This window comes from Schistocerca serialis, chromosome 10 (genome assembly GCF_023864345.2).
Source record: "Schistocerca serialis cubense isolate TAMUIC-IGC-003099 chromosome 10, iqSchSeri2.2, whole genome shotgun sequence".
NCBI lineage: Eukaryota > Metazoa > Arthropoda > Insecta > Orthoptera > Acrididae > Schistocerca > Schistocerca serialis.
In genome coordinates, this window is record NC_064647.1 from 164,954,081 (window position 1) to 164,968,778 (window position 14,698).

General features: G+C 43.9%; 2 protein-coding genes across 4 annotated transcripts in view; both read left to right on the forward strand.

Annotated features, from left to right (window-relative positions):
- The window catches only part of LOC126424935 (cuticle protein 6.4-like), a 245,477-nt gene that overhangs the window by 121,607 nt on the left and 109,172 nt on the right, over positions 1-14,698 (forward strand). The gene's annotated exons all lie outside the window — the stretch shown is intronic.
- LOC126424936 (cuticle protein 6.4-like) overlaps positions 5,093-14,698 on the forward strand; it is a 69,305-nt gene continuing 59,699 nt past the window's right edge. Inside the window, exon 1 of one of the 2 annotated variants that reach the window (XM_050087788.1) lies at positions 5,093-5,235. In XM_050087788.1, coding sequence (XP_049943745.1) covers positions 5,221-5,235 — 15 coding nt within the window. In that variant the 5' untranslated portion in view covers positions 5,093-5,220. The remainder of the gene's footprint in view (positions 5,236-14,698) is intronic. The other variant, XM_050087787.1, reaches the window with a different exon arrangement.

Below are 14,698 nucleotides of genomic sequence, written 5' to 3' on the forward strand. Positions count from 1 at the left end.
ATAGTTCCACACAACTTCTTCCTCTTTTCTCGATTGATCTGTGTTCAGTTTTTCAAGGCCTATCCACTGTGCCAAATTATAGCTAAATCTGAGGGGGGTGCGATGGCGAGGTTCCCTTGTTAGTAGATCTGTTACATTTTCTAAGCATCCTGCAAATAAAACGCAATATTTGGTTATCCTTCTCCACAACATTTTCCATGTGTTCCTTCCAACTTCAGTTCTTCGTAACTGTAATTCCCAGGTATTCAGTTGAATTTACGGCTTTTAGATTTGACTGATTTATAGTGTAACCCAAGTTTAGCGGATTCTTTGTAGCACTCATGTGGATGACCCCACACGTTTTCTTATTAAGGGTCAACTGCCAATTTTCGCACCATTCAGATATCTTTTCTAAATCGTTTTGCAATTTGTTTTGATCTTCTAATGACTTTACTAGACGATAAACAACTGCATCATCTGCAAACAACGTAAGACGGCCGCTCAGATGTCTCCTAAATCGTTTATATACATAAGGAACACCAAAGGGCCTATAACACTACCTTGCAGAACGCCAGAAATCACTTCTGTTTCACTCGATGACTTTCCGTCAGTTACTACGAACTGTGACCTCTCTGACAGAAAATCGCAATCCAATCACACAAGTGGGACGATATTCCATAAGACGCAATTTCACTACAAGCCGCTTGTGTGGTATAGCGTCAAAAGCATTCCGGAAATCCTGAAATACGGAATCGATCTGAAATCCCTTGTCAATACCATTCACACTTCATGCTAATAAAGAGCTAGTTGCGTTTCACAAGAACGATGTTGTCTAAATCCGTGTTGTCTGTGTGTCAATAGACCGTTTTCTTCGAGGAAATCCAAACAGTTCGAACACAAAATATCCTACAAAATCATGCTGTATATCGACGTTAACAATATGGTTCTGTAATTTAGTGGATTAGTCTCACAACAAATTTCGTATTTTCTCAATCTAAACTGCGACAAAAAAAAAGTGCTACGCCACTTAGTGAACACTCCTCGTAATGCGAACGAAATGGGAAGAATCCCGTAAGGTCCCCTGGTGGCGATCAAACTTGTTTGTCAAATTCGCTGTTTCCTATCCAAGACTTCTTCAAATAAGCGAGTACACTGTCGTTTGAAGCAGCTTCGGCAGCGGGGGTTTCGTGGGCGAAGTATTTTGGCGCTAGTGGGAGTGGCTATCGGAAAGGCTACCAATACCAACAAAGCGTTCCTTGCTTCGACTTCAGTACAGAAGAAAAAGAAAATAATAAGAAGATCGAGACAATGGTTGAATTTGAGAGATAAATTCACTATCAGACTATAAAAACGAATAACCGTGAGGAAATTACCTGAATGGTAGTGGAATCTGTAGATGTACATATACTGACAAAAAAATGATTACAAATTCAGAAAATTTGGATGATTTATTCCAGAGAAAGAGTTTCACAAATTGAGTACGTCAATAACGCGTTGGTCTAGCTATGGCCATTATGCAAGTCTGTCTGTGATTGATAGACTCGTTGAATGCCCTCATGAGGATATCGTGCCAAATGCAGTCCAATTGGTGCGTTATATCGCCATAATGACGAGCTGGTTGGAGATCTTTACCCTCAATGCTCCAAACCTTCTCCGTTAGGGGTAGATACGGTCACCTTTCTGGCAGAGATAGGGTCTGGCAAGCAGAAGAAACTCTCGCTTTGTTGGGGCGGGCATTATCTTGCTGAAATGAGAGTTCAGAATGGAAACAAAAAGGGGAGTAGAATATCGTCGACGTTCATAACAAGCCATCCTGGGCTCACATTTCAGCAAGATAATGACCGTCCGCACACGGAGAGAGTTTCTACCGCTTGTCTTTCTGCTTGCCATACCCTACCTTGGCCAGAAAGGTCGCCGTATCTCCCCCCAATTGAGAATGTTTGGAGCGTTATGGGCAGGGATTTTACTATATAACACCCTAATTGGACAGAATTTGGCACGATATCCCTGTGGACCATATCCAAGAACTGTATCAATCTATGTCAAGCTGAAGTGCTTGCACATGGGGCAGAGGTAGACCAACGCGTTCTTGACTTGCTCAATTCGTGTAGTTCTTTCTCTTGAAGAAGTCTTCCAAATTTTCTGAGACTGTAATCAGTTATGTAAGTCTGCAAGCTATCGTGGCCGTTGTCATTGAAGTTAAAATCTTCTGGGTTATTAGGCCGCGTCAGTGTTCTAGCAGTAGTGGACACCAAAAGATCCTGAGGAAGATCCCAGCAGAGGGGTCGAAACGTCGAACATTTTAGAAGAAACATGACGCGGCCTAATAACCGAGAAGATTTTAACTTCACTGTAATCAGTTGTTTGTCTGTACACGTACATAACATCTACCGATATACATCCCATTCGGATCATTCCTTCCTGCTACGTCGTTTTTTATGTATTATGTATTCAATGTTCAAACACAAAATATGCGCGGGCAGTTGTGGCCGAGCGGTTCTAGGCGCTTCAGTCCGGAGCCGCGCGACTGGTACGGTCGCAGATTCGAATCCTGCCTCAGGGATGTCCTTACGTTAGTTAGGTTTAAGTAGTTCTAAGTTCTAGGGGACTGATGACCTCAGATGTTAAGTCCCATAGTGCTCAGAGCCATTTTGAACAAAGCTCCAAAATCCTGCTGCATATCGATGTTGATGATTGGGCATATAATTTAGTGGATTCCTCTTACTACCTTTCTTGAATACTGGTGTGACCCCTGCACCATAGCAGTCTTCGGGTACGAATTTTTCGTCAGGCGAGTGGTTGTATATGATTGTTAAGTAAGGAGCTATTGCATCAGCATACTCTGGAAGGAACCCAAATCTGGAGTCTGGACCGGAGGACTTGCTTTTGTTAAGCGATTCAAGGCGGGTAACGTATTATCCTGGTACTGATGACAAATATCAGTAGTGAGTATTTCAATATAGTGTTCATATGCATAGCTTTTTCATGCAACTTGTGCAAATACAGTGAAGTATTTATACGAGGGCTAGGCGGAAAGTAACTTCCGTTTCCATATAGTATGAGTAATAACAGAGACAGTGGCACCGCTCTTGCGCAGTGAGTTGCGGATAATCGAGGTGTTGTCTTTGTTCCTGTCGTAGCCACGTGCTTCTAAAATGTGTGCTGCATTCACAAGTCCTGCCAGCTGTGTGGTATAAGGGGCGATGCAACATTTTCCGTTCGAATGCCTTACAGTGCAGACTCGGTATGCCAGTCAGTACGCATTGAGGCAGTCACCTGCCACACAACCCCCACCCCACCCCCCACTCCCCACCCCCCACCCGCCCCTACTCCGAGAATATCTAGTTCTAAGTTCCTCATTTTAGCAGCTGAATTCTGGAATATTTACTTCGTCTTCTTTGGTGCATGCTTCTTTCGCTTACCCTCTGTACTGCACCGTACTAGCACTTCTTTCTATGAGTGATTGAAATTTCTTCGAACTATATTACATGGCAGTAACACGTCATCTGGAACCTATTTTCGTAATTTACTAATTTATTAAAAAACTAAAAACCCGCCTCGATTGCGAAAAAGGCACCTAGTGTTAACCCAGGTTTCGGCGTAGATAACTACACCTTTTGGGTTCAAAAATGGTTAAAATGGCTCTGAGCACTATGGGACTCAACTGCTGAGGTCATTAGTCCCATAGAACTTAGAACTAGTTAAACCTAACTAACCTAAGGACATCACAAACATCCATGCCCGAGGCAGGATTCGAACCTGCGACCGTAGCGGTCTTGCGGTTCCAGACTGCAGCGCCTTTAACCGCACGGCCACTTCGGCCGGCTCTACTACACCTTTTTCAGAACAACAATAAAACCCACAAGTGCCTAAAAAGACCTTTGTCAATGATTAAAAGAACACCATAGCTATACATTTATAAACGAAAAAGAAAAGGAAAACACATACAGTACGTAAGTACAAAGTCAAAACCACTACTTAACTTAATAGTGTACGCTCCACCTCACACCGGCCTATGTTCGATGGGCCATGACCCGCCATAAACTGCAGCTACAAATGGTCGCTCACTTACAAGGCCGACCCGCTACCTATGCACATGCGCAAGACAAGGGAAGTTACTTGAATGCGCATGCGCATACGAATACGAGAAAGTTTGTACATGGGTCGGGGCTAAATAGCCCATATATTCCCAACCGTGGATCAACGTGTATCAAGAAAGGGATAGAATAAGTGACGAGCTAAATAGGAGATGAAACCTAAAAATAGCCGCACGCGGTTGCTTATGCTATGCTAGGAATGAAACATACATGAAGCTACCTATGACAACAGGAGGAACTCTTAAAAACTATACCTAGTTAGCCTTGAGGGGGGGGGGGGGGCTGTGGGGACGTAATCTAAAGACGTCGTGGTAATAAAGACATAGAGATAAAACGTGAAGTGTTCAACGGGCTAAAATCACCTTCATCGTAAAATTAGGATAATAAGAAAGAAGATGAACAGCTTGACCAACCGCGCTCGCCAATCAGCGCACGCATGTGAAAATCCACAGATCATCAGATTTACAAGTATGAAGAACAAATTAAAGGTGCGAAACCTTCAAAAAATTTTCTTGGTAGGAGTTGGTCGTTATGGTGTTCTTTTAATCATTGGCATAGGTCTTCTTAGGCACTTGTGGGTTTTATTGTTGTTCTGAAGAAGGTGTAGTTATGTACGCCGAAACCTGGGTTAACACTAGGTGCTTTTTTCGCAATCGAGGCGGGTTTTTAGTTTTTTAATATATTAACCAACGATTGCTGACGCCCTGCGATGTTGAAGGTTCTTATATTTTACTAATTGTTTGACTGCTCACGGCTGCCTTAATAAGCAGTACAGTGTGAAGTACCCCCCCTACCGTGCACTTCTCAGTGGTTTTCAACGCAGATGTAGATGCAGAAGCGGGCCTCGCTGGGCCGCTAGGTGTGGTGGTGTTCTGGAGACCTTTCACGCGCCTGGCCTGCGCGACAGGTGGTCAACATACGTCTTGCGACTTCCCGCAGTCCGGCCTCCGCACACACACGCACACACACACACACACACACACACACACAGTGACCCAACTGGCGCTCCTGCCTACGACCTTCACCTATACCCGCCAACGTCTTACGGGAGGGCCTGTGTATAAAAGTGCGCCGATTCCGTCGAACCGCAGTATTCCACTGCAGACCTCAGCGTACGCAGCCGCCACCACCACCAACGTCAGCCATGATGAAGTACCTGGTAAGTCACTGCGGGGCAGCTTTTAACGGTGATTATGTTTGGAGAGGTTCCATAGCGCATACCGGTTCATAGATGTAGACAACAGCGAAATGCACGAGGATACGCAGAGAGCCGAAGATTGGTGAGTGTGCCGGCAGTTGACCCTGAACTGCGGATACAAAAATGGTTCAAATGGCTCTGAGCACTACGGGACTTAACATCTGAGGTCATCAGTCCCCTAGAACTTAGAACTACTTAAACCTAACTAACCCAAGGACATCACACACATCCATGCCCGAGGCAGGATTCGAACCTGCAACCGTAGCAGTTGCGCGGTTCCGGACTGAAGCGCCTAGAACCGCTCGGCCAGCGCGGCCGGCGAACTGCGGATACAAACGCGAAGAAATACCTTACTGTTCGATTGCACTTTTGGCCACAAATATATAGAAACTGTAATTATCGTAAAATGCCTAGGAATAACTTTCCGCAGCGACTTAAACTGAAATGACGACATCAGACCAGTTGTAGGAAAAGAAAATTCCAGGCTGAGGTTCGCTTGGACAATATTGTTCATGTTGTTTTGAGTTCGAAATTTACCGAGAGAGGTGGCGCAGTGGTTAGCACACTGGACTCGCGTTCGCAATCCCGCGTCCGGCCATGCTGATTTAGGTTTTCGGCGATTTCCCTAAATCGCTTCAGGCAAATGCCAGGATGGTTCCTTTGAAAGGGCACGGACGATCTCCTTCCCCGCCTTCCCTAATCCGATGGGTCCGATGACGTCGCTGTTTGATCCCTTCCCCCAGACCAATCAACTAACCAACCATTGCAAAGATTTTGATGTGGCTGTTCACGCAAGTCCATCCCGTGCCAGCCTCTATTCCTGCATAAATATTGCAGCCTGCATCCAACTTAAATATGCTTTCCGTAGTGAAGCTTCGTAGTTCCTTTACAGTTTTTACCCCCCACCCCACAAGAGCTTCCCACCATTATGAAATCGATGACATCATGTGTCCCACATTCCGATTCCTGCTTTTGCTGGAGCTGTACCATAAATTGTTGTACTTCCCAATTCGATTCAGTGTCTCATTAGTAGCACGTGCTACGCACCTAATTTTCAGCATTTGTATATTTCCGAAGCTTCTATTCTCTTGCTGGTTGAACTGGTTATCGTCTGCGATTTATTTCTGTGTAATACACACTGCAAACCACGGGTTGTCCAACTCGCGGAGCGCATGCGGCTCAAGGAAAGTATCATTGTGGCCCAAGAAGTAAGCATCTATCACTCGGTCGGTAAAAAAATTCAATAAAACCCTATAATGTAAAGCTATGGTAAACTGAATAATTTCAATCTCAAGCTCCTGTCACACGAGGCAATTCTCTCATTTTTTTCTCAGCGGTTAATGTTTTACTTTATTTACTGTACATATTCACTATTACATTTCGGTCATAGTCAGTTATTTTGCTGTCCAGATACTAAAAACCGTCCCCTGTACTACCTTTAGTTTCTTGTTTCTTAATATAATTCTCTACAAACCATTACCAGCAATCTGCTTAATCTCTTTTCAAGACACTATCCATTCCGTGATGGTCTACGCTGTGTGACTGTCCATTCCGATCAAGAGATATGCCAACTCATTTGCCGTCTCTGGAAGAATTACGTCATCGGCTAATCTCAAAGCTACTTACTTACTCTCCCTGAACTTTAGATCTGTTTCCAAATGTCTTCTTAATTTCTTCAGCGTCTTGCTCAGTGTTCAAACTGAAAAGCGAAAAAGAGCGTAAAGAGAGCAATGAGAGAAGCATTCAACGAATTCGAACATAAAACATTGGCAAACAATCTAAACAAGAACCCTAAAAAGTTTTGGTCATATGTAAGATCGGTAAGCGGATCTAAATCCCCTATTCAGTCACTCGTTGACCACGATGGCACCGAAACAGAGGACGACCGAAGAAAGGCAGAAATACTGAATTCAGTGTTCCGAAACTGTTTCACTGCGGAAAATCGTAACACGGTCCCTGACTTCAGCCGTCGCACGGACGCCAAAATGGAAAATATTGAAATAAACGATATCGGAATTGAAAAACAACTGCTATCACTTAGTAGCGGAAAAGCATCCGGACCAGACGAGATACCCTTAAGATTCTACAGTGATTATGCTAAAGAACTTGCCCCCTTTCTATCAGAAATTTATCGTAGATCGCTGGAAGAACGTAAAGTACCTAGCGACTGGAAGAAAGCGCAGGTCGTTCCCATTTTCAAGAAGGGTCATAAATCAGATGCGAATAATTATAGGCCTATTTCGCTTACGTCAATCTGTTGTAGAATAATGGAACATGTTTTGTGTTCTCGTATTATGACGTTCTTAGATAATACAAATCTCCTTCATCATAACCAACATGGATTCCGCAAACAGAGATCATGTGAAACTCAGCTCGCCCTATTTGCCCAAGAAATTCACAGTGCCGTAGACACTGGCGAGCAGATTGATGCCGTATTCCTGGACTTCAGGAAGGCATTTGATACGGTTCCGCACTTACGTTTAGTGAAAAAAATACGAGCTTACGGAATATCGGACCAGGTTTGTGATTGGATTCAGGATTTCCTAGAAGAAAGAACACAACATGTCATTCTTAACGGTTCAAAATCTGCAGATGTAGAGGTAATTTCGGGAGTACCGCAGGGAAGCGTGATAGGACCTTTATTGTTTACAATATACATAAATGACTTAGTTGACAACATCGGTAGCTCCGTGAGGCTATTTGCAGATGACACGGTTGTCTACAAGAAAGTAGCAACATCAGAAGACTCGTACGTACTCCAGGAGGACCTGCAGAGGATTAATGCATGGTGCGACAGCTGGCAGCTTTCCCTAAACGTAGATAAATGTAATATAATGCGCATACATAGGGGCAGAAATCCATTCCAGTACGATTATGCCATAGGTGGTAAATCATTGGAAGCGGTAACGACCGTAAAATACTTAGGAGTTACTATCCGGAGCGATCTGAAGTGGAATGATCACATAAAACAAATAGTGGGAAAAGCAGGCGCCAGGTTGAGATTCATAGGAAGAATTCTAAGAAAATGTGACTCATCGACGAAAGAAGTAGCTTACAAAACGCTTGTTCGTCCGATTCTTGAGTATTGCTCATCAGTATGGGACCCTTACCAGGTTGGATTAATAGAAGAGATAGACATGATCCAGCGAAAAGCAGCGCGATTCGTCATGGGGACATTTAGTCAGCGCGAGAGCGTTACGGAGATGCTGAACAAGCTCCAGTGGCGGACACTTCAAGAAAGGCGTTACGCAATACGGAGAGGTTTATTATCGAAATTACGAGAGAGCACATTCCGGGAAGAGATGGGCAACATATTACTACCGCCCACATATATCTCGCGTAATGATCACAACGAAAAGATCCGAGAAATTAGAGCAAATACGGAGACTTACAAGCAGTCGTTCTTTCCACGCACAATTCGTGAATGGAACAGGGAAGGGGGGATCAGATAGTGGTACAATAAGTACCCTCCGCCACACACCGTAAGGTGGCTCGCGGAGTATAGATGTAGATGTAGATGTAGATGTAGAATGACATCGACAATACGCTACAACCCTGTCTCACTTCCTTCCCAACTACTACTTCCATCTCAACTCCTTCGACCATAATTATTTCAGTAGTATGGTTTCTATACATGTACAGTTAACTTTCCGTTCCTCGTACTTTCTACATGCTACTTTCCGAATTTCATACTCCAAAAGTTTCCTCCAGATCTATGTGAGTTTGTCATTCTTCAGTCTACCTTCTAAGACAGTAAAGGGCAGTATTGCCTTTCGTGTTCCTACATTTCTTCCGAACCGAAACTAATCTTCCATTGCTAAGGGAAGATTATCAGAAGTCTTCTAATAGTCTGTCCGTTTTTCCAGAAATAATTCACGTCAATACCATGCAACCATCATTTATTGAACTAATGGTTCGATAACACGAGAGCGTGCTGAAAAGGAATGCCTCCCATTTTGTTTCTGAAAAGTCTTAAGCCTCTTTGAATGAAATCAACGTTATTAAGAATCTACATCCTTTCTTCACGTTTACATACTTATTTCTCAACAGTCACCCTGGAGAAGAACACATTTCTCCCAATGAGAGACTAATTTGTTCATACAATTACTGTAGAATGTTTGACTTTGTTGACGGAAATTCTTGTTAACATGTTTGGGGAACAACGATTTTGTAAGCTGTATAAAATCAGTGAAAAAGTAGTGTGGATCGCAACGGTTATTTTATTGAAATGGCCGGTTTCGCGCTAGTAGGCCATCTTCAGACAGCACCATAAACTGTAGTTGACAATGCGCAGAACAGTCAATTGACCACAGTCGCCGAAACTGCAGTCGCAATCTAGACTTTTATTTTATTTTTTTTATTTGACGGAGCCGCAGCGTCACCTCTGCTTCCGCCGTTTTGTCATTGTTAAAGTGGTAATCTAAGGTGTTCTTTAAGTTCGGGAACGTGGAATTCAACGTTGTGACGTCACTAGCTCCCGATCATTCGGACTTGTTTGGCCACATGCGAGGCGGCTGTACCGCCTACCACTGCATGATATGACGGCGCATCACTGCTGTGCACTTCCATAAACTCGGCATGTGCTGTTGAAGCATTGTTTCCCTCTACAACTCAAGAGTACCACACGATACTATAAGTAATCAATGAACTGACACATCTGGTTTCGCTCCTCCAATTGTGTGCTACCACTATGGCACGACGATTTTAATGTGTACCGTCACAGTCACACTTGAAACACACATCTACATTCCATCTACATCTACATGACCAGTCGGAAATTCAGAATTTAGTGCCTGGCAGAGGGTTCATAGAAACACCTTATGAATATTTTCTCTATCGTTCCATTCTCGAACGGCGCGCGCGAAAAACGAACACTTGAATCTTTCCGGCGAGTTCTGATTTCTCTTTTTTTTATTACGATGATCATTTCGCCGTATTTACCAGGGTCGTTCCGAAAGTAATGCCTCCTATTTTCGTTCATAGAAACTACAGATGATACATAGATCACAACAGCATAGCTAAATAGGGCAATATTTCAGCTACAGACAGTCATTTTTCCCCATAGTCACCACCATTCGTTATGCACTTTTGCCAACGATGAACCAGAGCTTGCATGCTGCGCTAGAAAAAATCGGAACCAGCTAAGCCTAACCACTTCCTTATGCTTTGACAACAGCATCCTAGTCCTGAAAATGTTAGCCACGCAGCCGGTCTCTCAGAGACCCAAAGAGATGGAAGTCTGAAGGCGGTAAATCGGGACTGTCTGGTAAGACAGTCTTGCCGAATCTTACAATGAATTGCGCGGTCGCAAAGCTGGTGTGGGGCCTGGCGTTCTCATGTTGCAGGTGAAAGTTGGTCTTCCTCTCCGGCCTCACCCTGGAAATTCGGGCTTTCGATTTAGACAGTGTCGTCTTGTAGCGTGCTGAACTGACAGTTTCTCCAGGCTCCAGGACATCCAAAGACAACACGCCATGGCTGTCCCAGAAGACTGTGCACATCACTTTGCCTGCAGGCGGCTGTGTCTTGAAGTTCTTCTTTGAAGGAGAATTCGCATGTCGCCATTCCATGGACTGTCTTTTGGAGTCCAGCTCGTAGTGGTCACACCGCGTCTAATCTCCGTGGACGATGGTATTCAGAAAATTGTCCTTCAGCTTCATATCTGTCCAGCAGGTCCCGACAAATTTCCATTCGAGGTTTTTTTTGTTGTGTAACCATTCGCGGGACCCATCTCGCACAGACTTTGCGATGATCAAGATATAATAATATAGCCGAGGGATTACAGCAGACATTCAGCTTTGCACACAATTCTCTGGTCGTTATCCGTCGATCAGCGCGGATGAGTTGATCAAGACGCTCTTCATTGAGACGGATGACAGCTGTGCAGGGCCGAACCGGCAGTGGCTTGTAATGCACACCCTTTCCACCACCTTGAAAATGCCATAGCTATCGCCTCACATTGTCCACTTCTACTGTATCGTCTCCATACACCTTTAGCAATCGTGTCGATGGATTTCAATAGGCGCAATTCCTTCAGCAGTGAGGAATTCGACGGCCGGAGTGGGCGAGTGGTTGTAGGCGCTTCAGTCTGGAATAGCGTGACCGCCACGGTCGCAGGTTCGAATCCTGCCTCGGGCATGGATGTGTGTGATGTCCTTAGGTTAGTTAGGTTTAAGTAGTTCTAAGTTCTAGGGGACTGATGACCTCAGATGTTAAGTCCCATAGTGCTCAGAGCCATTTGAACCGTTTTGAGGAATTCAGTCACACATTACTGTTTTATACGCACGGTCACATCAGTCTCCAGTTTGGAACACTCCTACGCTGGCACCAATTACCGCAGAATAAAGGAACCATCTGCAAATGAAAGAGGAGTGTTCAAGCATTACCGCTACACCAATGACATCTGGCGCGGACATCCAAAGTCACCACAAAAAAGTAGGAGGAATTACATTCGGAACGACCCTCGGAAGTGGGCGTCAACAAAATATTTCAGCATCAGTAGGAGAAAGGTAGTGACGAAACTACCTTCAAAAGAACTCACCGCAACCGAAAATGCTTTTATTGCCCCTCCGTCCCAACATACCCGTGGCACTGTCTTATCTATTTCGCGATAGCACAATACGAGCCAGCCCTTCTTTGAACTTTTTCGACGTCCTCCGCCAATCGCATTTCATACAGATTCCATACCGCACACCATTACTCCAGAAGAGGTGGGACAAACGTGGTGCAAGAAGTCTGCTGCATTTTCTATGTGCTCCGCCAGTAAAATGCAGTCTTTGCTTCCTTCTCAACATTATCTATGTGATCTTTCCGGTTTAAGTTGTTCATAATGTAATCCCTAAATATTTGTTCAAGTTGACAGCCTTTAGATTAGTGTTATTTATCGTGTAGCCCAAGATTAACGGGTTCCTTTTACTATTCATGTGGATGACATCTCTCTTCTCATTATTTAGATTCAATTTACAGTTTTTGCACCATATAGATGTCTTGTCTAAATAATTTTGCAATTCCTTTTGATCACTTGATTATTTATAAGACAGCAAACGACAGCGTCCTCTACAAACAGTCTAAGAGGGCTGCTCATATTCTCTCCTAAATCGTTTATATACCGTAGGAGGAGCTGACAAGTGCGAGAATTATCGCACAATCAGCTTAACAGCTCATGCATCTAAGCTGCTTACAAGAATAATATACAGAGGAATGAAAAAGAAAAGTGAGAATGCGCTCGGTGACGATCAATTTGGCTTCAGGAAAATTAAAGGGACTAGAGAGGCAATTCTGACGTTACAGCTAATAATGGAAGCAAGGCTAAAGAAAAATCAAGACACTTTCATAGGATTTGTCGACCTGGAAAAAGGGTTCGACAATATAAAATGGTGCAAGCTGTTCGAGATTCTGAAAAAAGTAGGGGTAAGCTATAGGCAGGTCATATACAATATGTACAACAACCAAGAGGGAATAATAAGAGTGGACGATCAAGAACGAAGTGCTCGTATTAAGGAGGGTGTAAGACAAGGCTGTAGCCTTTCGCCCCTACTCTTCAATCTGTACATCGAGGAAGCAATGATGGAAATAAAAGAAAGGTTCAGGAGTGGAATTAAAATACAAGGTGAAAGGATATCAATGATGCGATTCGCTGATGACATTGCTAACCTGAGTGAAAGTGAAGAAGAATTAAATGATCTGCTGAATGGAATGAACAGTCTAATGAGTACACAGTATGGTTTGAGAGTAAATCGGAGCAAGACGAAGGTAATGAGAAGTAGTAGAAATTAGAACAGCGAGAAACTTAACATCAGGATTGATGGGATTGATGGTCACCAAGTCAATGAAGTTAAGGAATTCTGCTACCTAGGCAGTAAAATAACCAATGACGGACGGAGCAAGGAGGACATCAAAAGCAGACTCGCTATGGCAAAAAAGGCATTTCTGCCCAAGGAAAGTCTACTAATATCAAATACCGGCCTTAATTTGAGGATGAAATTTCTGAGGATGTACGTCTGGAGTACAGCATTGTATGGTAGTGAAACATGGACTGTGGGAAAACCGGAACAGAAGAGAATCGAAGCATTTGAGATGTAGTGCTATAGACGAATGTTGAGAATTAGGTGGACTGATTAGGTAAGGAATGAGGAGGTTCTACGCAGAATCGGAGAGGAAAGGAAAATGTGGAAAACACTGATAAGGAGAAGGGACAGGATGATAGGACATCTGCTAAGATATGAGGGAATGACTTCCATGGTATTAGAGGGAGCTGTAGAGGGCAAAAACTATAGAGGAAGACAGATATTGGAATACGTCAAGCAAATAATTGAGGATGTAGGTTGCAAGTGCTACTCTGAGATGAAGAGGTTAGCACAGGAAAGGAATTCGTGGCGGGCCGCATCAAACCAGTCAGTAGACTGATGGCAAAAAAAAAAAAAACCGTAGGAACAGCAGAAGGCCTCTAACACTTAGAAAACGATAGATACCACTTCCATTTTACTCCATGACTTTCCGACTACGTCTACATCGATACATCACAAGCCACTGTACTTTGAGTGACGGAGTATGCTAAGTACCACTACTACTCATTCCCTCCACTGTGCCACTCGCAAATAGAGCGAGGGGAAAACGACTCTCTATATTCCCTTCGTATGAGCCCTAATTTCGCGCATCTTATCTTTGTGGTCTTGGCGCACGATCTGTGTTGGCGGCAGCAGAATCGTTCTGCGGGGAGCTTCAAATGCCGGTTCTCTAAATTTTCACAGCAGCGTTCCTCGAAAAGAACGTCCACTTCCTTCCAGGGATTATCTGAGTTCCCGAAGCATCTCCGTAACACTTACGTGTTGATCGTACCTACCGGTAACAAACCTAGCAGCCCGCCTGTGAATTGCTTCCATGTCTTCCTTCAATCCGATCTGGTACGAATTCAAGAATAGTTTGCACCGGCGTCCTGTATGCGGTCTCCTTTACATGTGAACCACACGATCCTAGAATTCTTCCAATAGACCGACGTCGACCATTCGCCTTCCCTACCACAATCCTCACACGCTCGATCCATTTCATATCGCTTTGCAACGTTACGCCCAGATATTTAATCGACGTGACTGTGTCAAACAGGACACTATTAATACTGTAACCGAACATTACAGGTTTGTCCTTCCAACCCTCCCGTATTAACTTACAATTTAGGGCCAGCTCCCATTCATCACAGCAACTGGAAATACTGTCTAGGTCGTATCTTCCCACAGTAACTCAACTTCGACACCTTACCGTACGCCGCAGGTTGTTGCCAACTCTGTCCACCAAATCATTTATGCTTATGGAGAAAATCAGTGGCTCCACCACACTTTTCCGGAGCACTCCTTGCCTTTGATGAACACTCGCTGTCGAGGACAACATACTTGGTTCTATTACTTACGAAGTCTTCGAGCCTCTTACATAT